The 21525-nt window shown below is 47.2% G+C and overlaps 1 protein-coding gene across 3 annotated transcripts in view; it reads right to left on the bottom strand.

The window, feature by feature from the left end:
- Positions 1 to 21525, bottom strand: part of ATP10A (ATPase phospholipid transporting 10A (putative)) — a 150006-nt gene that overhangs the window by 12508 nt on the left and 115973 nt on the right. For all 3 annotated transcript variants that reach the window (XM_053384120.1, XM_053384117.1, XM_053384118.1), the window contains 8 exons: positions 20357 to 20551; positions 17547 to 18108; positions 10025 to 10128; positions 9621 to 9747; positions 8547 to 8731; positions 7139 to 7463; positions 3482 to 3558; positions 298 to 423 (listed from right to left, as the gene is read on the bottom strand). In XM_053384120.1, the coding sequence (XP_053240095.1) occupies positions 298 to 423; positions 3482 to 3558; positions 7139 to 7463; positions 8547 to 8731; positions 9621 to 9747; positions 10025 to 10128; positions 17547 to 18108; positions 20357 to 20551 (1701 nt within the window). The remainder of the gene's footprint in view (positions 1 to 297; positions 424 to 3481; positions 3559 to 7138; positions 7464 to 8546; positions 8732 to 9620; positions 9748 to 10024; positions 10129 to 17546; positions 18109 to 20356; positions 20552 to 21525) is intronic.

Raw genomic sequence — 21525 nt, 5'->3', positions numbered from 1 at the left:
CCATCCCCGCTATATGAAGTCAACATAGATTCTGGAGCACCGGAGTAACATCTTCCTGACCTCCCCTATTTTGGCAGGATGTTGTGCTTTGCACCCTCCCCATTCATGGCAGAATATGGCTCCAAAAGAAGTTTCTGTATGTTGTGCATGCAAGGTTCTGCAAGCACGAGTCACGATTAACAGGTCAAAGCAAAAATCAAAAGCGTCGCCATTTTCTCAGCAGATGGCATAAGTGAAAAGGCACTCCTAAGTACAATCCGGAAACATGTTCAGGCTACAAAGCTAACACACACTTACTGCGTTTTTGTAGAAGAAATACAGCACCATGTTGGCGAGCCGTGAGTAACACCAATGGCCATGCACAAGCAAGAGTTTTTCCAAGTGCCGGAACTTTGGGATTGCGAAGTCACTTGCCATCACAGCCTTCAAGGCAAGAAGAGTTGACATTATCCTTCTGCAGATGTTACTTGAACAATTTTATGAATGAATGAATATATATGAATGAAATAATGCTGGGAACACAGATATTCACAAAAGGGAGGAAATGTTCTCTGATCAGCTTACTAAAGTGCTCCAAGGCTGATTTGTCAATCTTTCAATATCTTATTACTCAAAGACTTATTCTTATGCAACTGACTCCACTGAGAACTGCTACGGTGGATGTCGCTGGAACATTCATTGCTTGATATATTCTGCAGCGCTTCCCATTTCATTGGGATTTCTGGGCTCACAGGAAGTAAGGATACATGTGTTTATGTAAGCATAAGTGCAGTAGAACCCCAGAGCACCTAGTTACACCATGGAATCCGCCCCTCACAAGTGGCAGTGATGTCCACCAATAAGAGGTTTAGTTAAATTCATGGAGGACAAAGCCACCATGAATACTAGGCACAATGTCCATGTTCCGCCTCCACTGTCAGGACAGTGTGCTTCTGAATGTCAGTTGCTGGGAATCACAAATGGGGAGGGCCCTGTTCTGCTCAGCTCCTGCTTTTGGGCTAACCATAGGCATCTAGCTTGCTAGTGGAAGAACAGATGTTGGACTAGAGGGGCCACTGGCTAGACTCAGCGGACAGCTGCTCAGTTCTTATGTTCACTGCCCCACACCAGATCCCCCAAGGGGAGGTAACTGCTCTCTAAGATGCCTCCAGATCCTCCATCCCTTCCATTTCTCTCTCTCAGTCATATTCCACTCACAGACTCTGATCACCCCCCCCACCCCTACTGGAGGGAGATGGGGAAGATGACTGATCAGTTTCCCAAAGCTGGCGTTCACATTGGAGCAATGGTCCTTCTCTGACCCTCGGCACCTATTGGCATCAGCCAGCCAGCCACCCCAAGCAACGCGCCAGGAATCTGCCTGACAAATCGAAGGGGTGGCCAAGAATGGCTGGCCATGAACAATGCATTTAACTGGCTGTTTATAAATATTAGAAGACTGTCCGTTAGTTTTCCCATTTCTCTGTTCTTCAATCTTTCTACATAATGGAATGAAAATGCAAACGTGTTTACTTTAGTATTTCCACAAAATTGCCTGACTGCATTCCCCCCCCCACCCCCTTTAGGTCTATTTCTGATCAGGGAGAGAGAGGAGAGGAGAAAGCTATTTGAACGCCCTGACAGACTCAATTTCCTTCCACATTTCATAGGAACAACGGCATGTGGCACAAACCACTATTTAATAATTCCCATTCATAAAACCAACACTTATGGAAGCCAAGACGATACTTGGTGATAAAATAAATATTTAGTGAGATGATGGAAAAAGCTGCTCTTTTCTCAAGATTTCTCTGCATTTATGGCATCCGAGGCCTCTCTTGTGAGGTAAGCCTCCAAGAAAAGGTATAAACAAGCTCTTAGTTTTAGGTTCGTGGATGAGAAAACATGGCCCTTTACACAACAAAATTGCATCTCTGTGGTTAAAGGAAATAAAACCTGATGCCTATGATATAAAGACTAAGTTCTTTTTTTGCAGCCATTTTAATATCCCTTTTAGAACTTCACAACAGCCAAGTGAGGTAGATTAGGCTGGGAGTTACTGGCTGGCCAAAGGCAGAGCAGAGAATGAGCAAAAAACCCAATGGTGGATAAAGTATGTTTTTAAGGCAGAAAACTGCACATGCTCAGAGAATCTTTGTTGTTGCTTATCAAGGCTTGAGGTGTGTGTTTATTTCCAGCGTCTCCTCACTTCATCTTGCCAGTGAATGTTATACCTTATATGGTCACAGATGTCCATTTTCAATATTTCTCATTTCAGAATACAGTGGTACCTCGGGTTATATACGCTTCAGGTTACAGACTCCACTAACCCAGAAATAGTACCTGGGGTTAAGAACTTTGCTTCAGGATGAGAACAGAAATTGTGCTCCGGTGGCGCTGCAGCAGCAGGAGGCCCCATTAGCTAAAGTGGTGCTTCAGGTTAAGAACAGTTTCAGGTTAAGAATGGACCTCCGGAACGAATTAAGTACTTAACCCGAGGTACCACTGCATATTAACACATCATTTCCTAATTTTTGCTGCTGCTATTTACTCACTGAATTCTTTGCATGGCTTAGGGTTAGCAATGGAGGAGAGTGGGTCTCTTCTGCCTTTAACAGTTGTGTGGCAGGCAGAAACGAAACAGGGCAAGCCCTTTCCATGGTATAAATACAACCATGGGAAAAGCTTCACATTCTGTCTGTCAGACAGCTTCTTACATTGTGTGGCCCCTGATGCTTTTGCGGGGGGGAGGGGGCACCTGCAAGAGTCTGAAGCGCCTCTCTACTTAAGGGCTCAGGCGTGATAAAGCAGTGCTACCAATCTCCAAAAATACCGCCATCTGGTTGTGCTCTTAGTTGTACAAAATTAAGACAACTGTACTGAATGATGACTCTAGGAGACAGGAACAGAGGTCAAGAGCAAAAGGCAGTAATTAAGGGAAAACAGAACATTCAAGGTAGTCATACCTCGGGTTAAAGTCGCTTCAGGTTGAGCGTTTTCAGGTTACACTCCGCAGTGACCCGGAAGTAACGGAACGCATTACTTCCGGGTTTCACTGCTCACGCATGCGCAGACGCTCAAAATGACATCACGTGCATGCGCAGCGAATTGTGACCTGCGCAGATGCGGATTGCGTTCTGCTCTGGATGCGAATAGGGCTCCGGAACAGATCCCGTACGTATCCAGAGGTACCACTGTACATGGCAATTGAGGGAAAAAATTAAGAGAACTATTTAAAAAGTATTTCAGATGTTTTACAGTTTTATAAAGGAAACTTAGCCGAAAGGTGAAGCTGCGCAAACGTAAGCTCTGCTAAAGTAACTTTTGCAAAGCCCAGCTGGCCCACCTTGGGGCAGGCAGCTCACGAGACCTCGGAAATCTGCAGCGGCTGTCGCAAAGCGTCTTGCTGCAGCACAACGGGGCAACGAGATGCAAGTGGACATATGGAAAACATATGGACCCGACTCTTTCCCGGGGTGGCTTCTCGGTCTGCATACGGTACCTGCATGCCTTCTGGCCCCGAGATCCCCACACCAACATCAGCTACTTGGATCATACTGACGTCGTTTGCTCCGTCACCTGGTAACAATTGGGGTTGGGGGGGAGGAGGGAGGGAGGGAGAAAGAGATGCCCTTTGTTTTTAATTGAAGCAGACATGGCCAGTGGCAAAAGAAGCAATGGAAAATCAAGGGAAAAGGAAAAAGGAACCAGGGCCATATTTAGCAGTGAAATGGCTACGTTGCTGTGGAATTAATTGCAAAGCCCAATCTAAATTGCTTGTGCAGACTGGACTTCACTAATTACATGCATAACCATCAAATGAAGTAGTATAAAGCAGAGCAGCACACCTGTTCTCCTTAGCAAATACACCAGACAAATGAGAAAGGGAACCCAGTTCTTGGAAACAACAGTACGGCTTTCATCTGGGCTGGAGTGTAAAAGAAGACTGAACTCCTACGTTTTAATAGTGGTGCATGAAAAACTGCACACGGTGAAACCCCCTTTTGCACACCTGTTAAAATGTGTAGGAACCCTGTCCTTTTTTCACTTGACCACCCGTACCTGTAAAGTACCTGTCTAATTGGAAGTACACATGGGAAGTGGTATCAGGAAGGTGTGTGTTCTGCAAATTGATGTGCACCATGCAGTAATGGATGCAGAACTGCACCTAGAATGCTGATATTTTATTTTAAAGAGAGAACAAGTTTCTAGTCCCCTTGAGTTAGTTCTGTGAGAGCGCAATGTTTGGCTCTGATAATCTGATGCATCTGTATAGAAACAAATAGGATCAACCCGCTGAAGATCAATGCTTTTTTTGGGTGGGGGGTATAGTTTATTACTATAGCTAGAATAATATATTCAGTTCCACCCTATGGTTAAATGGGGGAAAATTGGTGTCATCCAAAATGCGCCATCTCTCAGTCATTGGTGAGTTTATTCAAATCTTTGGTGTAAAGGGAGAGATGGAAAGCAGGATCGCTCCATAGGCCCTGCTGAGAAACTGATTCCTTTGGCTTCTCTTCTCCTTGAACTGGTTCCCCTCCAAGTGGGTTTGCTTGTTTTCCTCTTCCTTACAGATTCCTCTTTCCTTTCGTGTCATGTCTTTTAGATTGTAAGCCCAAGAAAAGGGGCTGCCTTCTTTTACTGCCTGCTGTTGCTCCCAGGCTACCTGCTTTTACTCCCAAAAGCTGTGGGAGACTTTTTAGCTGGGGTATGTGTGTGTGTGTGTGGGGGGGGAAAGCTAGCAATAAATACATACGTTAATTAATCGCCGGTCAGCAAAGACGATTCTAATTGTGGAGACAGAAGAAAGCCAGAAATAATAGGCAACCACAGGCTCTACTGAGCTTTATCTTTTAATAAGACTGTCAAAGCAGATGGACTTGTCCTTTTTCTCATTGTTCTGAAGCACTGCTGCTGACCTTATAGCATTATCTTTCTCAAAAATAATGCAAAACATGCTTCAAACCTTTGCTCCTCTATCTGCCCGCAATAATCATATACCTAAAAGGGTATTTTTTCGGGGGCAGAAGCGCTGAAGGGAAATGCATGCAAAAACAATCTCCATTGTCTGTTTCCTCTCTAAAGCTAAAAGCAATTAGATTTGCGAGGATAGTGCTCCTTCTCTCACAACCCTGGTTTCTCATTGCATTATTCTGTGTAATTTTCAGATCTCTGCTCATGAAGCCAAAGTGCAATTTATGCTAGTGGGTGTTTCCAGAGAACCCTGGCCCTTGAACATATGCTATGGGGATCGGAGGGATGGCTGGTCGGAAAGAAAGCCTTGGCACCCTCCCTGCTTCAGTCACAGTGCTGCAAACAGATGCCAGTCGGATATACGAAGCTGGAAAACACTGCCCTGTTCTGTAAAACAAACCCACTCAGGCCCAGCCCTGCCATTAGGCAGAGTGAGCCTCAGGCAGCAAATGCTGGGGGGGGGGGGCAGATTCTAGGTGTTGGGAAGATGGATGAGTCCCTATATCCTGCACTGCCTCTCCCCTAATCTAGGCCGCTGTTCTTAAGTGTGGTGGACAGCACTGCCCAGTCGCCAACTTCAAAGTAAGGTTTATCTGCCAGTCTGGTTGGCTTTTGTGGAATGGGAAGGAGGGCGCCATCTTGTCCTTTGCCTCGGGCAGAAAACGCTCTGGGGGCGCCTCATCTATGCACAAGAAATACCTCACAGTTTTCACCCTTCGAAAGGAATAACCGTTCCCACAAGACTGGAGGGAAAATGCCTTCTTCCAGAACCCTCAGGATCGTGCCAAGAATAGCGATCTAACGCACTCGGCGAGTAATACATGGCGGTGAAGTAGTGGAAAAACAAAAGAGTTTTCCTCAGTTCCAGAGGCTGAAAGGCAGGCTGAGATTGATGAGAGAGCACCAAATGTTCCCAAGGAAATCATACTTTTTTGTGGTTTCTCCCTGATGAATTACAGAGACATGCCAACAGCACCCTGGTGTGAAATGAGGACTGGGAGAGGGAGAGGGAATCTTGAATAAGCACTTTCCAAAATGTTTAATGAAACACAGTTTGGGACCCCACACTAAGGGGTGGGAGTTAAAGAGTCCAGCTCCTCTTGGCAAAGGAGGGAGGGGAAGGGTTGTTAGGCTTACATGGCCCTCATCCTGCTCTGCCTTCTGCAAGATAGGAGCTAAGCACCCACCCTCCTCCTTCATCCTTCCCTGCACAGGAAGCAGTGAGATGGTAAGGGCAGGACTTTGGGACAGGCTCCCAGTGTCCCGCCAAGCAGTGTGGGCAGCAGGATTCCCCAATACAACAGGGCTAGCTTCTTGCCAAGGACGCGGGTGGCGCTGTGGGTTAAACCACAGAGCCTAGGACTTGCCGACCAGAAGGTCGGCGGTTCGAATCCCCACGACGGGGTGAGCTCCCGTTGCTCGGGCCCTGCTCCTGCCAACCTAGCAGTTCGAAAGCACGTCAAAGTGCAAGTAGATAAATAGGTACCACTCCGGCGGGAAGGTAAATGGCGTTTCCATGTGCTGCTCTGGTTCGCCAGAAGCGGCTTAGTCATGCTGGCCACATGACCCGGAAGCTGTACGCCGGCTCCCTCGGCCAATAAAGTGAGATGAGCGCCGCAACCCCAGAGTCGGCCACGACCAGACCTAATCGTCAGGGGTCCCTTTACCTAGCTTCTTGCCATGTTCTGAACTTCGCAAAGGAAAAGGGGGAGGGTGCCTGAGACCAGTAAGTCCAAAATGGCTCAGGAAGGTCTAGAATTAATGCAATCGATTTCAATTTTGTATGCCCCCTCCCGCCGACCCCCAAATTGGCAAATATCATTTCCCCACAAAAGCTGCCTTCTCCGTTTTAATCTGTCTGCCATCTCCTTCATATCTTGTTGTCCTTCGCAAGTGCCCTAAAAGCTTGCGGCAGCTTATGCACTGCTCTGAACAAAGAAGTGATTTCTACTGTAAAAATTACATTCATTTCTCCACTGGTTTTTGCTTCTGGCTCCACCAAAGCCATGTGGCTGCTGGAAGTTTGCCCACAAGAAATGCAAGGAAGGGAAGGAAACATTTCACGCTCAAAAATGTTCCCCACCTCCACTTTAAATGAAAGAGCGATAGCTCTGGCTGAAAGAAAGAAAACGTGCCGCCTTTGCGTTGGTCTGCTCATCAGTCTGAAAGCCAAGGTACTTGCCTATTGCCAAAGTCATTGTTTTGAGTTTGTCTCTGACCAGTTTCACAACCATCCCCTTCTGAATTGGAGTCGAGCGGCAACACAGCACAGAGCGGCACCTCCTGGCTAGCGAAAGGAATTTGTCCTGCAGGCCTTTCTCGAGGGCATAAGCCAAGGTCCTTCCGTCAACCACCAAGCCCAAGTTGGGATGCACCAAGGGTGATGGCGGCACATAGAGAGGGGTGAACCTCACTTGCGAGTTCCCGGTAGGTTTTTCAGCCGCTTCGTTCGAACATTTAGACTCGATGCGCTTCAAGTGTTGCTCCAGCAATGTGGCACACATTTCCTAGAATAAAAGACAACAAGAAATGGAGTGCGTGGAGAAGCAAAAAGAGGCAAACTCTGGGTTTTGCTCCATGATCTCGATTTGCTTTACTTGAGAAATTCCTAACTGCTTTAAATCAGTGTGATCCAAAGCAGCTTATAGATGAAAACCACCAAAATAAGGACAGCCACTCAGAAGGAGGGGAGGAGGGGTGAGAGAATGGAAGATTAAAAAAGAAAACAGCATTAGAACTTTGCAGAAGAGCTTCCATATTTTAATGGTCATCTTCGCTGGGAGGTTTTTAAGCAGAGGTTGGATGGCCATCTGTCCTGGATGCTTTAGCTGAGATTCCTGCAATTCAGGGCAGGTTAGACTAGATGACCGTCAGGGTCCCTTTATAATTCTGTGATTCATAATCAAGCACATCCCTTTGGGACATTTTATCTACAGGCCAGGCTTGCACAGCTTGCAAGCTGAACACAGCCGATCACACATTTAATGTGGCCTAACAGATGGAGGGGGGACGCGGGTGGCGCTGTGGGTTAAACCACAGAGCCTAGGACTTGCCAATCAGAAGGTCGGCAGTTCGAATCCCTGCGACGGGGTGAGCTCCCGTTGCTCGGGCCCTGCTCCTGCCAACCTAGCAGTTCAAAAGCACGTCAAAGTGCAAGTAGATAAATAGGTACCGCTCCGGCGGGAAGGTAAACGGCGTTTCCGTGTGCTGCTCTGGTTCGCCAGAAGCGGCTGAGTCATGCTGGCCACATGACCCGGAAGCTGTACACCGGCTCCCTCGGCCAATAAAGCGAGATGAGTGCCGCAACCCCAGAGTCGGTCATGACTGGACCTAACGGTCAGGGGTCCCTTTACCTTTACCAGATGGCGGACAATCACTGCAGCAAAAAATGAGGTTTATCAAGCATTCCCAGGGTGGGGTGGCATCCACGCATGGCTGGAAGGCTGTGCTTGGCTGGGTAGCTCACATATTATGCAGGAATGTCTAGGTATACATGTTTAGTAAGCCTCCAGCCTGTCCAGACATGCTATGAAAGGCTGAGAGCCCGCTAGATTGACAAGGCCCAGCACTGGATGGCAGTGTCACCATACCGGTGAATCGGCATTCAAGGTGATGATTTCTTCGTCGTGGTCCAACAGCTTGCAGGCATAAGCAATATTAACGGCTGTTTCCTGTTTGTCTCCAGTTAGAACCCAGATCTGCAGCCCGGCTTTACGCAGGTTTGCAATGGTTTCTGGAACTCCGTCCTGTAAACGGTCCTCAATGCCAGTCGCACCTACAACACAAAGCAAACAGAAGCAAATATAAAACCAAGACTTTAAATAGATAACCACACACACTTAACCTTGTGCGTTCGGGGGCTGGGAGAGCAGTGGTGCCACCCCTACACCACCATAGGGACTGGTGCTGCAGTGGATTCTTCCGGTAAGGAAAGAGGAAGGGATGAGTCTTCACCAAAGAAGACTAGATAAGTAAGATAATGGACTATGCAGAACTGGAAAAATTAAGAGAATCTAAGTGTTTTATGGAAGAATGGATGCCTTTTTCGGACCACGTGAAGAAATATTATAGTATGATGAACTCGCGAGCAGGATTTGAGGTATGAGCAACAGAAGTAATTCTATAATATTGTGGTTATGATTTAATAGATAGAAGTCAGGGCAAAAGGGGAGAAACAACAACTTCATGGAAAAAGGGGCCGGAAGTCGACAAAAATAAAAGACAAAATTGTGTTTTGATTGTATATGTTAAAAATGTTGAAACTTAACAAGGTATAATTAAAAGAAAAAGAAAGAGGAGGGGATTTTTGCAGTTCCTCTCTCCCCCTGAAGCTCTCATTGACCCCTAAAAAGCATGTCGATGGATCCTACGGAACAAGGTGAAAGGTGGTTGTCAATGGAGTTAACGGAGGCACTGACTGGCTCAAAAGCTGTTCTGTGATTGTGAGGGCTCCACTTGCATTTCCCCTTTATTATGTGGGACAAGGCGGACTAGGAAAATCAAAAGCGCAATCAGGTGTTCCAGAATTTGCTGCATCCATGTCAGCTGATATACCACCTGACTGCAAGTAATTCCAGAGATTAATGGCAACCACTGAGAGATTGCGCCTCAAGTGCACCCTCTTAATTGTTAGGCACACGCCTCTCCTTCCTGCTTGCTGTTACCTAGAAGATGCAAATCAGTCTCTATCCGAACGGCCGACTGGAACAGCAGCTCTTCCCGGTTGTCGATGGAAGATTCTGCTTCAATGTGACTTTTCAACCAGCAGGAATAGTCTTCCTTGCTCAGGACCTGTTGAGGAAGGAAAGAGGGAGGGAGGGAGGCAAGGAGGAGGAACATTCACATCAAAGGAACATAAAAGGCCACGGACCAGCACAGAGACACCGAATGAATAAACCCATGGTTTCAGTAGGGTTGAAAATACCTCATGCTGTGTTTTATATATATATATATATATATATATATATATATATATATATATATATATATATATATAATATAACAACCCCCTCCCCATATATGTGAGATACACCCCCCCAAATGAATTTAGGACGTTTCAGGCACTTACTTTCTTTGCAATGCACAAAGTTCTCAGCCCATCAGCAGCATAAAGATTAAGAAAATTCTGAGTTTTGCTTCGGATTTTCTTTTGATGTCTGTCTCTAGGGTCATCTGGAAATGTTTTTTTTTAAAAAAGCAAAACACTTTAAAGTTATTAAATACCAGTAATTTTGCAGTCTAAAAATGAACGATCCTTTTCTCTTCCTTGTGGCTGGAAATAAAAGCCATATATATAATAAAAACACTAATATCCCCCAGGAAACCCCAAATCTTCCTGCTCAAAGACAAGTATTTTGTGTACGCCACATAGTTTTTCTCTTATTTAAAAATGTGCCAAAGAGTCTTGTATTATTATTTTTTAATGTTTACTTTCTGTTCAGCTGCTTGCATTGATATAGCTACAGGTATATCATTTATTCCATGAGAAGGACATGTCTGTCCTACTTTATTGGTTGCAATCCTATTTCTACAAAATGAGTTGTGCTGGGTTGCAATAATGTAGCTCACTATGGGTGGAATCAAAGAGATGGAACTAGGGTGGTACATAGACAATGGGCCTCAGATGCCACCAAGACCATGTACCTATGGAATGTTTCGATTTTCTGGACAATACTGGAGTTTTATTAACTTTGCTTCTAAGCTTTGAGGTTTGTTTGTTTTTTTGTTAAGGAAAAGTAGGTAGAAGAGATGATAACAAGTGGAGGGACAGAAAGAAATGCACTGGATTTGGAGTTTTGAGCCTTCATCGCATAGCATCAACTTTAGCCTGGTTGCTTTGCTGAATTTGTTAATACTTACGCTGGGTGGCATGTGCATGCACACGAAAGCTCATACCAAGAACTAACTTAGTTGGTCTTTAAGGTGCTACTGGAGAGAAATTTTTTTGTTTTGTTTTGGGTGGCATTTTGTTATTTTTAGATCTATTACTTAAATTATCTCTGGTGAGCCATCAGAGGTTTTCACAAAATGGAGTAGAAACCATATATATATATATATATATATATATATATATATATATATATATATTGTCAGGGAACTGCCATCTGAGACTAAGGAGGTGAGAGGGCTCATGGAGGGTGAGAGAGACCATTCAGCGGAGGAGGGGACCAGCAGGGGGAGAAGTGGAGTTCCAAGGGAAAGTGAGTCGGAGGGAGGGCTCAGAGACACTTCAAGCGGGAGCAGCGGGGAGATTTCAGGACCTCCTGTAGGGACACCCACTCCTCGGCGGAAACTGTCACGCCGAGAGTCCAGAAGACGCGTTTCCGTTAAGGAGCTTTTATGCTGGAAGAAGTTCCGTAAACGCCCACTGTCCGATTCAACGAGCGATTGATGGAGTCATGTTTAAGGAGCTCCATCACAGACAGAGGTTTGGGGACTTAGCCAAACTCTGAGGGATTAGGATTTTACGCACAAGCAGCTCATCATCCCATCACAGCAATCGGACAGTCCCTGAAAGCAGCTTGTGCAAAGAGGCATCATGAGTAACCCAGCCGGAGCCGGAGGAGCAGCAGGAGCTGGAGAGGGTCCAAGCCTGGAAGAAAGGTACAGAGTGTTGGAACTCCAGCTAGCAATGCAAACGGCGAGGCTAGAAGAAAGGAGGGCGCAGGATGCAGAAAAGGCAAAAGGCGCTACACTAGCAAGAAAGATGCCAGGAATGGTGCAGAAGTTTGGGGGGGACCCCAGGAACTACCAAGCCTTTAGGACAGAGATGCAGTATGCTCTCGAACTGCAGTTTAACGACTTTCCCGACGAGGCATCGAGAGTGGCGTTTGTGATTGGCCATCTCGAAGGAGGGGCGAGAGATTGGGTCAGACCCCTGATGGCAGGGAATAGTGACATGCTGAAGGACGCGAGGAAGTTTTTTCGCGCCATGGATTTGATGTTTTCCAGCGAGATTGAACAGGGGCTGGTGCGCAGACAATTGATGGCGTGCAAACAGGGGAGCCGATCGGTTCGTGAGTACTGGACTGAGTTTACAATGTTGATACATAAATTGGGGTGGGACCTATCAGCGGAACCCATTCAAATGCTCTTTGAAGAGGGGCTTTCTTCGGCGGTGAAAGACGAACTTTCCCGGGCGCCCAGGGCGGAGTCTATGGACCAGCTGACCAAATCAGCGCTGACCATTGGAGCACGCCAGGAGGCAAGAGCCTTGGAGAAGCGGGAGGGGAAAGGAGAGCGTTGGAGGGATTTCCGCATTCCAGAGATTCCAGAACCAAGTTTCCCGCCAGGAGAGCCGATGGAAGTTGGAACAGCGCGCGCGCGCGCAGTTTCAAATCCCAGTGAAGGGAGGAAGAAGGAGGGAAAGAGCGCCAAGAAATGTTATCTCTGCCAGCAGCCAGGTCACTTTGCCAGAGTCTGCCCGCAAAGAAAGGAATGGCAAGGGATGGCGGGAGCTGTTGGGGGGAAGGAGGAGGAAGTCCAGGAGCCAGTAAAAGCCAACGCCTGTCTGCCTCTGTCAGGGCACTGCAGACAGGCCAAGGAGCAGTAAAAGTGCCCACTCCGGAACCTCCAAGACCAGCCCTAGTAATAGAGGTGTTGCTAGAGCTGGCAAACGGATACCCACTAAAGACTAAGGCGCTGCTGGACTCAGGCAGCTCCTGTAATTTTATGAGCAAGGAGTTTGCAGCTGAACACCAGATACAGACACTCCCTTTAAGCAACCCCCTGCAGGTCACCACGATCGATGGGAGGGAGCTGCTGGGAGGAGAAGTCAGCCTACAAACCGTCCCAATGGTTATGAGGGTGGCCAGGCACACTGAGAGGATAGCGTTCAATGTGGCCACCCTGGGAGGGGCTCCAGTCATTTTGGGAATGAGCTGGCTAGCGTTGCATGACCCGCTAGTGGGCTGGCATCAGAGAGTGGTCTCCTTTGGGTCAGCACATTGCCTGGAACACTGCAGAGAGGGAAAGGTGCCAGAAGGGGCAAAAGCCTCTCTAGCAGGGACGGAAGTGGCGGACAAAGGGAAGGTGCCCAAACACTACGCTGACCTGAGCAAGGTCTTCAGTGAAAGGGAAGCAGATAAATTACCACCGCACAGAGACTTTGACTGCCAAATTAACCTGGTCCCTGGGGCCCAGCTCCCCGTGGGCAAGCTGTACGCCATGTCAGACAGGGAAATGCAGGAGTTAAGGGAGTTTATTGATAAAAACCTGAAGAGGGGCTTCATCAGAGAGTCCAGAGCGGTGGGGGGGAGCCCAGTGTTTTTTGTGGACAAAAAAAACACGGATAAACCGAGATTGGTCGTGGACTACCGGGCCCTAAATGCCGTGTCAGAACCAGTGACTTTCCCCATGCCCAGGATTGATGACATTTTGACCAGGGTGAGGAAGGGAAAGATATTCACGAAACTGGACCTGAGAGGAGCATACAACCTGATACGAATAAAGAAGGGGGATGAATGGAAAACCACCATGTTCACCCCTTTGGGGGCGTTTGAATATCTCGTTATGCCATTCGGATTACAATCAGGCTCCGCCTGTTTTCAATCGCTCATGAACCACGTACTGGGACCTTTGCTCTACAAGAATTGCGTGGCCTTCCTCGATGACGTGCTGATATATTCAGAGAATGAGGAGCAGCATGTAAAGGATGTCAGGGAAGTGCTGAGCCAGCTGCAAGCAAACCAGTTGTGGGTGAAATTGGAGAAGTGTCAGTTCCACACCAAGGAGGTGGAATTCCTGGGGTACCGCTTATCAGACAAGGGATTAGCCATGGATCCAGGCAAGGTCCAGGCGGTGCTGGAATGGAAGACACCGAAAACGAAAAAAGATGTGCAAAGGTTCTTAGGGTTTGGGAACTTTTACCGTAAATTCATCAAGAACTTTGCCCACTTAACGGCTCCCATCACAGACTGTCTAAGCAGCAAGAAGAAATTCGTTTGGACGGCGGAGGCGGAGCACGCTTTTGAGGAATTGAAAAAGGCATTCGCTTCGGAAGAACAGCTCCTGCATGTGGATTTACAGAAACCCATGAGAGTGGAAACTGATGCCTCAGACCGGGCGGTGGGGGCGGTGCTGCTTCAGCCAGGGAGCAATAAGTCGGAATGGAGACCGTGTGCCTTCTTTTCGCGTAAGCTGAACAAATCCGAGAGGAACTACACGGTATATGACCGAGAACTACTCGCCATTCACGAAGCGTTCCGGAGATGGAGACACTTACTAATTGGCGCACAACATAAGGTGCAAGTGTGTACGGACCACAAGAATTTGGAGTATTGGAGAACGGCACGGGTGCTCAACCAACGACAAGTGAGATGGGCCCAGGAGTTCTCCAAATTCCATTTTGAAATTTGCTATGTGCCAGGTCCAGAAAACATCAGAGCGGACGCTCTCTCTCGCAAACCTGAATATTTGGAGGGGGAGGGAGCACCGGAAGAGAGACATATTATCCCAGAGGACCACTGGGTGTGTGGTGCGGCCTGGGTGGGGCAAAGAGAACTGGTAGAGGGAACGGTAAATGATGAGTACGCCCAGGATAAGCTCAGAGGTCTAAGGAGAGAGGGAGAAGACCCCGGGGGTTTTGAAGAAAGAAACGGGGCATTGTATTACAGAGGGGCGCTATATATACCCGAAGGGGAATTGAGGGGGAGAGTACTCAAACAGCTGCACGACAATCCCACAGCGGGGCATTTTGGGCAACACAAGACCATGTGGTTGGTGACCAGGGAGTTTTGGTGGCCCAAGGTGAGGGAGGATGTACGGGAGTATGTGAGAAGGTGTGACCAATGCCAGAGAGCCAAAGGAGAAAGGCGGGCACCAGCGGGGTTATTAGAACCGTTACCCACACCAGAACGACCGTGGGAGGCGGTGTCGATAGATTTTATGACTGATTTGCCCAAATCCCAGGGGAAAACCGCCATACTAGTCGTAGTAGACCTGTTAACTAAGATGGGTCACTTTGTAGCTTGCTCACATGCAGTCACGGCGGAAGAAACAGCGAAATTGTTTGTAGAACATATTTTCAGGCTGCATGGCGCCCCCTTGAGGGTGGTTTCCGACAGAGGGAAACAGTTCACGTCCAGATTCTGGAGGAAACTTATGAGCTTGTTGCACGTAGAGGTCAACTTTTCGACTGCCAGGCACCCTGAGACCAATGGGCAGGCGGAGAGAGCAAACGGTATCCTCCAACAATACCTGAGGTGTTATGTCAATGACAGAGAGAACGATTGGGTCGAAAAGTTGGCACTAGCGGAATTTGCTTACAATAATGCAGAGAATGTGTCCACCGGGATGAGCCCCTTTTTGGCTAATTATGGGTGCCACCCCAGGGCGTTTCCAGGGGAAGGAGGGGAAAGATGGAGTGTTCCGGCCGCGGAACTTTTTGTAGAAGAAATGGAAGCGATCCATCGTCAACTCCAACTCAACTTAGAAAGGGCCAAGGAAGAATATAAGAGGCAGGCAGACAAGAGCAGAAGGGAAGGTGAAACAATTAGGGTGGGGAGTCGGGTCTGGCTATCAACCCAAGGGTTGCCGTTCAAGGGGGGTTGCAAGAAATTGAGACCCAAAAGATTGGGACCATTTGAGGTCATCCAACAGGTCAACCCAGTGGCGTTCAGACTCCGGTTACCGAACCACATGAAACTGCACCCAGTATTCCACAGGTCATTACTGTCACCATACAGGGGGGAAGGTGAAGGGGTATCCACACGGGGGCCAGCCATAGAAGAAAGGGAAAGCCGCAACCATGTGGCGGAAATCATCGACTCCAGGTGGAAGGGTAATCAGGTGGAGTATTTGGTCGCGTGGGAAGGGGAACCGGAGTCGGAAAACACCTGGGTGAAGGCAGAGGAGGTCCGTGACGAGATCTTGATCGAAACGTTCCACCAAAGGTTCCCCAGGAAACCTCAGCCAGTAGCGAGGTTTCGGAGGGAGTACTTTGGCACCACCGACGATGAGGAGGAACTGGAGGGATTCAGGGAATCGGAGTTGGAAGGAGGAACAGACTCCGATGAGGAGGAGTACTTGGAAACCGGAGACAGCAAAGGGTGGAGGGAAGTGTTCGAAACTTCGGAAGATGAGGGAGGTTCCTTCAGGGGTTTTGCTCCCTCGCCTCCCGCAGAGGAGGGGAGGGAAGGGGGTGAAGGGGGCCCTGGAGGGGAGGTGGATGTCAGGGAACTGCCATCTGAGACTAAGGAGGTGAGAGGGCTCATGGAGGGTGAGAGAGACCATTCAGCGGAGGAGGGGACCAGCAGGGGGAGAAGTGGAGTTCCAAGGGAAAGTGAGTCGGAGGGAGGGCTCAGAGACACTTCAAGCGGGAGCAGCGGGGAGATTTCAGGACCTCCTGTAGGGACACCCACTCCTCGGCGGAAACTGTCACGCCGAGAGTCCAGAAGACGCGTTTCCGTTAAGGAGCTTTTATGCTGGAAGAAGTTCCGTAAACGCCCACTGTCCGATTCAACGAGTGATTGATGGAGTCATGTTTAAGGAGCTCCATCACAGACAGAGGTTTGGGGACTTAGCCAAACTCTGAGGGATTAGGATTTTACGCACAAGCAGCTCATCATCCCATCACATATATATATATATATATAAAATGAGGGCTAAAAACTTGTTTCTGTGACAAATAATCCTCCATTTCCCAGGATTCTCTAACCTAAGTCAATTACAATATTCAGTTCCGTGTTGTTACTGAATAAATGAGCATTATAAATTGTTCATATTTTAAATTGTAATAATAAGTGATTGCATTTGTCACCACACATTTCTTTAACTAGAGCTCTCTTTCAGCTAGCAAGAAACAGACATTCTGAAGCAAGTTTTTTTAGGTTGCAAGATCTAAGTAGCATATCAGAATAGGGAAGCTTACTTTCAGTGCTAGAATGACAAACAGTTCTTAATTCTGTGGTCCCAGTCTAACTTACGTATGTGAAGGACAAAAAGTCCAAGCTTGCATGTTTGTGTTATTTTATTAAACAAATAATGCAGAACGAAAACGATTTCACGGCAATTTGCTCTAGTGTTTTCCAGTAATATTAAGTTAATTATGGTAAGAAATTTATGCTGAAACCAACATTTGCTGTCAGACTAAAGGACTGAAGTTCACGGATCCACAAGCTGCAAATGTGTCAAAGAAAACCATCCAATTTGACTAGCAAATCCGAAGTACAGAGTTCATTTCAGCCTCATATTTTATTGGCGACATCAAAGCACCGACTACAGAACATCGCCACTTTTTATTGATTTCAGATCCCCCCTGCTTAAGTGCAGAACACAAATCTCTGCAAATGGACAGGAAAAACTGCTCCAAATATAAAAATTCTGGAAAAAAATAACCCAGCACAATACATTGAATACTAGAGCGAGTGAAAGCTCATCCATTTTTAGATTTGTTCAGCCAAAGGGCCGATACCTCACTGTCAGGTTGCTGCTTCTAAAGAGATCATAAAGACTGAAGATGCTACCAACATAGTTCCTCAACTATGGAACTATGGAACTATGCAGGGCACAAATCTATCTGTGTTGTGGCAGAGAAAGTCAGCCCTAAGCTCTTATGCTTTTTTCCATAACCCGAGAGGGGAAGTTTGTACCTGAAGAGCAGGGCAGAAGGAGATCCATGATAGCCGAATCCGCTCCTTTAGTGTAAACATTGATCTCATCGGTGAGAGGATGCCTGACCACCACAGACATCCGTTTCCGGATGGAGTCGAAGCCCAGAATGTGCAAGAGTTCAAAGGTCAGTCTCCCCAGGTGAGGCAGCTCTACAGAGACCTGGTCAGGAAGCCTACCAACCAAAGCGCAGTCGTAGGCTCTTGCCGCATAGACAAGGGCGGCTTCGTCTGGGCTCTCTGCCTCGTAGCGCAGTTCACCCTCTCTCGGTCCATTGCCCAGTGTCCATTTGGGCTGCTGGAAACTGTAGCTATTGTTATTCACCTGGGCAGAGTTAGCTAGCTTTTCTTCTTCGTTGAGTAAAGTGCTTTCCGTGGATGCGGACGAGATCATGCTGGAACCAGCTCGCTGTGTCGATTTGCTGGTGGCCAGGCTGGACGAGCTGCTGTTGTTGGAGCCGGACGTCAGGCGGCTGGGCGTGAGTCTCCGAATGAAGTCCTCGATGGTCTTGACGGGAGACTTCAGCTCAAATCTGATCCGAACCTTAAGAAACGAGGACCAAAAATGATGTACAGATGGTATTTAACTCCTAGTAAATTAGCAAAAACATGCTCAAATGTATGCTGGAAATGTAAGGAAAAAGAAGGCACCTTTTATCATATGTGGTGGAATTGTAAGGTAGTAAAAGGATTTTGGGATATATAATGAGTTGAAAAAAATGTTTTAAATAACCTTTGTTAAAAAGCCTGAAGCCTTCCTTTTAGGAATTCTAGGTGCCGAAATCCCAAAGGAGCAGAAAAGACTATGCAACCACAGCTGCACAGATGTTACTCGCCCAGAAATGGAAAGAAGATAAAGTTCCTACCAGAGAAGAATGGAAGAATGGCTGATGAAGTTAATGGACTATGCTGAAATGGCTAAAATGACCGGAAGAGTCAGAAATAAATTTCAATAAGGAATGAGGAAAATCTATAACTTATCTTAAAGACCATTGTAAACAGTTAAAATTGTTAGTAGGATTGGAATAACACTTATAGTTTAAGGTTGATTCTGGATATAAAGGAAGAGGTAAAGGGTTTGGATTTTTATAAAATATGTGGAATTGATTAATAATAGGACCCACTAAAGGGGAGGATGGAAGTCCAGGAGATTCCTCGGAATCTTGTTTTCATGATTTATGTTGGATATATTTCTGTAAAATTTTAAGTTGAAAAACCAAATAAATATATTTATAAAAAGAAAAAGAAACAAGGACCAACCACCAAGAAGGGATACTCGCGTGAGAAATCAGCCTATGTAAATCTGACAGTGCAAATTAATAGAAGCAGAGCACAGCAGATGTTTTGCACACATTTCTGGAGCCAATAAAAGGCTTCCAAAAGCAAAAAATAAAAACAGCGCACAAGGTTATTCCACAGCAGGCGCAGGAACTTGTGGCCCTCCAGATGTTAGAATTGTAGAGTTGGAAGGGAACCTGAGGCTCATCTAGTCCAACCCCCTGCAGTGCGGGAATATGCAGCTGTCTCATACGGGGATCGAACCTGCAACCTTGGAATTATCAGCACCATGCTCTAACAAACGGCATAAACCGTCACCATTGGCCATGATGGCTGGGGATGATGGGAGTTGGAGCCCAACAACACTACTGTGATTATATTTAAAAAACCTCAATAGTTGCCCAAGCATCTACCCCTTTTCATCCTTTCTTGCCCTATCTGACTTTGACGGTGCAGCCATCAGGAGCAGGCACAAGCCCTAGGCACGAATAACTGTTGTCAGCCACGTGAATCCTTAAATGTGATGTACACAAATATAGCGCCTTTCTCCCAATGTAGTATTCTTTGTTTATTTAACAAAATTTATATGCTGCAAAATTGTTAGAAACAAAACCTCCAAGTGGTTTAAAATCATCCATGTATTGCCTGAAAAGAGGAATAATCAAACATTGCCCCCCCCCAATACAGCTCCAGTATAGGGTTCTTTGCAATTAAATTTAATGAGATCAACGCTGCCCTTGACAAAGTCCATGGAAACGGCAGTAAATATGCCTGGGAGGACATGCTCAGGATCAAACTATACTTTTTCGGGAGTCAGAGCCATTATCTCTGTAGGGATTCTTTCAGAGGCAACACGCAGACACACCAAAGTCTGCAGAAGCAGAGTCGCAGCTGCCCACAAACATCTGGTTGGCCACTGTGAGCACAGGATGAGGGACTAGAACTAGATGAGCCATCAGACTGATCCAGCAGCCTCTTCTTAGGTTTTCACGTCACGGCTTTCGAAAATCTATCCTAAAGCAGGCTTAAGCTTCTTTGCACGGTTTCTCCCCTGTCAGGGAACTGCCATCAGCTCAGAGGCAAGAGGTGGAAGGGCAGTTGTGTTACAGGGAGCCTCTGAAGATCATGTGAAGCAGCTCTTCCTTCGGTGAGGAGTGAAGCCCCGCCTCCAGTGGGGAAGGGATGCAGGGATCAGAAGATGCTAGAGAGAGCCACAACACCGAGCCTGAGCAAAGCGGAGGGGAGGAAAATCCCCCTTTGCCAGCGCCCTCCCTGCGCAGTCGGTTCGCATGGAGAGAGGGGAGGAGAAGGATGGGGGTCAAATGACTGTTATGCTGGGGAAAATTTAAGGACCGCCCACTCCCAGATTCTGCTAGCGATTGAGCAGACATGGACTTGAGACGCTCTGCACTGTAAATGTTTTGTACAGATAATAAAGCCTGGAAAAGACCGGTGGGAGTCTTGCCTGTTCGCTCTCGAGCAACCACGCCGGCACCTAACATCCCCTAACCTACCTTCTGCCGCGGCTGGTTCGGAGACGTGACGACCACCGTATTGCAAATGGTCAGCGCTATGAAAAAGTCAAAGATGTCAGAGAGTTCGGGGGACAGCTGCGATAACGGTCGGTCGTGGCTCCTTGTGATCTCCAGGTAGCTCGCACACTCGTCGACTTTCTGAAGCAAATGAGGATCTGGTGTGATATCTTTTTCCTAGAAGTGAAAGACAGGCAAAGTGAATCCCTTGCAGGCTGGCGCATTTCGAGGGTACCCTTTTTCCAAGTCTCCAGGCTGAGCTTGTTCTGCAGATGTGCTCTGCCAAGCATATCTCTGATAATCCCATCTGTGTCTTTGGAGAAACCCACTTTTTCTCGCCCCACGGAATATCGTAATCCAAGCCCTGTGCTTTACAAATACCGTTTTCCAGTATGCAAGGGGGGTGGGATAATCTCCCCCCACCGGCTTGCAAACACTGTGAAGCAAAGTAATGACCATTCCTTGTTTACATCGGGGTAGATAACCCTAAGAGTAATCTGAAAGCAACAATGTTTGACCGTGCACCTGCCAATCATCTTTAGAGAAGTTTTCAGCTAAGACCGTTGGCAGTATGTGTATTGATTCAAACACCAATATGTTTTCGCTTCTGTAATACCCATTAATTCTGAAGCTTGTGCTAGTGCGTTGTATTGCAGAAAGGGTGAGCAAAAGGTAGGCTAGGGTCAGGCTTCAGGGACTCGACTTCCTCCCCCCCTTTGGCAGGAGATAAACAGAACAAAGCGAAAGGAGTCTATTACTAGTTAGAGATTTTAATGAACACAGCAAGAGAACAAAGAATCCATTCCTAGGGATGAAGGTGCTCCCAATCACGGGGGTGTCTTCCCCCCTAGTCACCCCCGTCACTTATGTGTCTTGCAACCTGATCTCGCAACCACTGTGCTTTCTGTGCTGTCATCTTATCTGCTCTCTTTGAACTTGGGCTGAGCGGATGAATGCTTTCCAGAGAAATTGAGTCTGTTAACTCTCTCTCTCTCCCCCAGTGCTTCTTCTAGCTGTTCACCACCCAGTTCTTCCCAACTTCTGTCTTCTGAACTATGTCCCTCTGCAAACCACTGCTCCAAAACTATACTGTCCCATTGCTCCTGGGAAGATTCAGGATCCGGACTGGGAGCAGGGAGAGCCTCCCACCA

This window comes from Podarcis raffonei, chromosome 4 (genome assembly GCF_027172205.1).
Source record: "Podarcis raffonei isolate rPodRaf1 chromosome 4, rPodRaf1.pri, whole genome shotgun sequence".
Classification (NCBI taxonomy): domain Eukaryota; kingdom Metazoa; phylum Chordata; class Lepidosauria; order Squamata; family Lacertidae; genus Podarcis; species Podarcis raffonei.
The sequence above is the reverse complement of the archived record's forward strand: the minus strand, read 5'-3'. Positions and strand labels throughout refer to the sequence as shown.